The sequence below is a fragment of the Chiloscyllium plagiosum genome, chromosome 3, assembly GCF_004010195.1.
Source record: "Chiloscyllium plagiosum isolate BGI_BamShark_2017 chromosome 3, ASM401019v2, whole genome shotgun sequence".
Taxonomy (NCBI): Eukaryota; Metazoa; Chordata; class Chondrichthyes; order Orectolobiformes; family Hemiscylliidae; genus Chiloscyllium; species Chiloscyllium plagiosum.
In genome coordinates this window covers 127,809,037-127,811,298 of record NC_057712.1, presented here as the reverse complement: position 1 = coordinate 127,811,298, position 2,262 = coordinate 127,809,037, and the positions used below count along the sequence as shown (strand labels likewise).

Genomic DNA, 2,262 nt, shown 5'->3' with positions numbered 1-2,262 from the left:
AAGGTTTTTAAGAAAATCAAAAAGGGAGTGCAAACGCCCACACCCAATATATACATGGTCCACGGACTCCACAGCGCCACAGAACAAGCAGTTGGGCTGGGAGTCCGTGAACCACCGCAACCTGCGGTTGCAGGGGACTGCTGCGTGCAGCACCCTCCACCCCAGATCCCCGAGAGAAAGGGGGAGGACTCCCGCGTAGAGCCCTCTCCACTGGGGATCCCCACCGCCCGGTGGATGAGGGAGAAGAGGTGGACGGTGTGCAGCAGCTGTCTATACAGGGCCCTCCTTTTTACGTCCTTAAAAGGGACAAAACGAAAATTCCGGAGGCGGTTCAGGATGTGGGGCACAGGCTCCCGCGGGAAGTACGGGACCTTGGGGTCATGCTTGTTTAGCGAAAGCTAATTTACAGACAGTCAGATCGTACACAGACCTGTTAATCAGTTTGAATGACATTGCTTGAACTGTAATTTACTCCTGGAAGAATTCCCATGTCTCTAGGAACACAGGAGCAGTCAGGACCATTCAGCCCTTCTAATGTCTGCCAGCGATCATGGCTGTCTGTGACTGAGTTCCAAACGCCTGCCTATTCCCTCTGTCCCTTCATGTTGACCAACAAGTATCTAAAATGGCTCGTTTTAAAATGCACAATCATCCTTGTATTAATTTCTGTTTGCAGAGGGAGAGTTCTAAACTTTATGAGCCTTTGAAGATTTCTTCAGAATAGCCCCAGAGAGTTTTTTTGCATCTGCTGGCGGGTCATTCTGAGCCCAACTGTTACCAGTTGTTGTGAAGTACTCTGCGGTTGCTGTATTCTCTGAGTTGGCCATGTCTTTCTGCAGGTACCTTCTGTACGAATCCCCAGTACTGTGTGACTCTGAGTCAGAACGATATGGACAGAGAGACAAACACTTCCACCTTCATCGTGTGCCTGTTGCAAAAACCCCGGGACAGGCAGAGAAATAAAAGCCCCCGGCTTTTCATCGCCTGCCCCCTCTTCAAGGTAAGCAGCGTCACAGAGACCGACAGATATGGGTCAAAGGGATGGGCAAGTGGCATGCATTCAGTTCAGGAAACTGGGTCGGCACGGACAGGTTGGGCTGAAGGGTCTGTTGATTGTTACCCGGAGGGTTTTTCACAGCTTCGTGTCCCAGCTTATCTCTGTGTGTGTTTTCTCCCCGTATGGGTTTGTGGATTGTGACTGCTTGTGTTGTGGGAACCGGGCTCCCTGCCCACTCTGCCCAGCTCTGTCAGTGAGTAGGTACCTTCTCTTGGGCGTATGACTCTGACCCATGTGCCTGTCTTTGCTTTGCCTTTTTGGACTGGCATGTCTTTCCTGTGTCTCTGAGGAAGTGGGCAGGTGATGGCTTGCTGAGTTACTGTAAGACAGAGTCTGTCCCTGCTGCTCGGAAGGGAAAGGGGGAAGGGGAGCGGAGCAGTAGTCATTGGGGACTCCATAGTTAGGGGGACAGATAGGAGGTTCTGTGGGGACGAGAGAGAGACTCGCGGTTGGTGTGTTGCCTCCAAGGTGCCAGGGTCCGTGATGTCTCTGATCGTGTTTTTGGGATCCTTAAGGGGGAGGGGGAGCATGGTCCACATCGGCACCAAATACATAGGTAGGAAGAGAGATGGGGATTTAAGGCAGAAATTCAGGGAGCTAGGGTGGAAGCTCAGAGCTAGGATAAACAGAGTTGTTGTCTCTGGTTTATTGCCTGTGCCACATGCTAACGAGGCGAGGAATAGGGAGAGAGAGGGGTTGAACACGTGGTTACTGGGATGGTGCAGGAGGGAGGGTTTTGGGTTCTTGAATAATTGGGGCTGTTTCTGGGGTAGGTGGGACCTCTACAAACAGGATGGTCTTCATCTGAACCGGAGGGGTACAAATATCCTGGGGGGGAATTCGCTAAGGCTATTGGGGTGGGTTTAAACTAATCCAGCAGGGGGGTGGGAATCAAAACTAGTTCAAGTATAGAAAAGGTTGAGAGTAGGGAGGTCCAATATCAAGTTTCAGGGACGCAAGATGGCACCGGCAAGCAAGAAGTTGGTTTGAAGTGTGTCTACTTCAACGCCAGGAGCATCCGGAATAAGGTGGGTGAACTTGCAGCATGGGTTGGTACCTGGGACTTCGATGTTGTGGCCATTTCGGAGACATGGTTAGCGCAGAGACAGGAATGGGTGTTGCAGATTCCAGGATTTAGATGTTTCAGTAAGAACAGAGAAGATGGTAAAAGAGGGGGAGGTGTGGCATTGTTGGTCAAGGACAGT

General features: G+C 51.2%; 1 protein-coding gene across 1 annotated transcript in view; it reads left to right on the top strand.

Moving 5' to 3' along the window:
• LOC122548527 (calpain-1 catalytic subunit-like) overlaps positions 1 to 2,262 on the top strand; it is a gene marked incomplete at its 3' end in the record, with an annotated part of 75,138 nt that overhangs the window by 55,261 nt on the left and 17,615 nt on the right. The window contains exon 11 of the mRNA XM_043687288.1: positions 840 to 1,000. Coding sequence (XP_043543223.1) covers positions 840 to 1,000 — 161 coding nt within the window. The remainder of the gene's footprint in view (positions 1 to 839; positions 1,001 to 2,262) is intronic.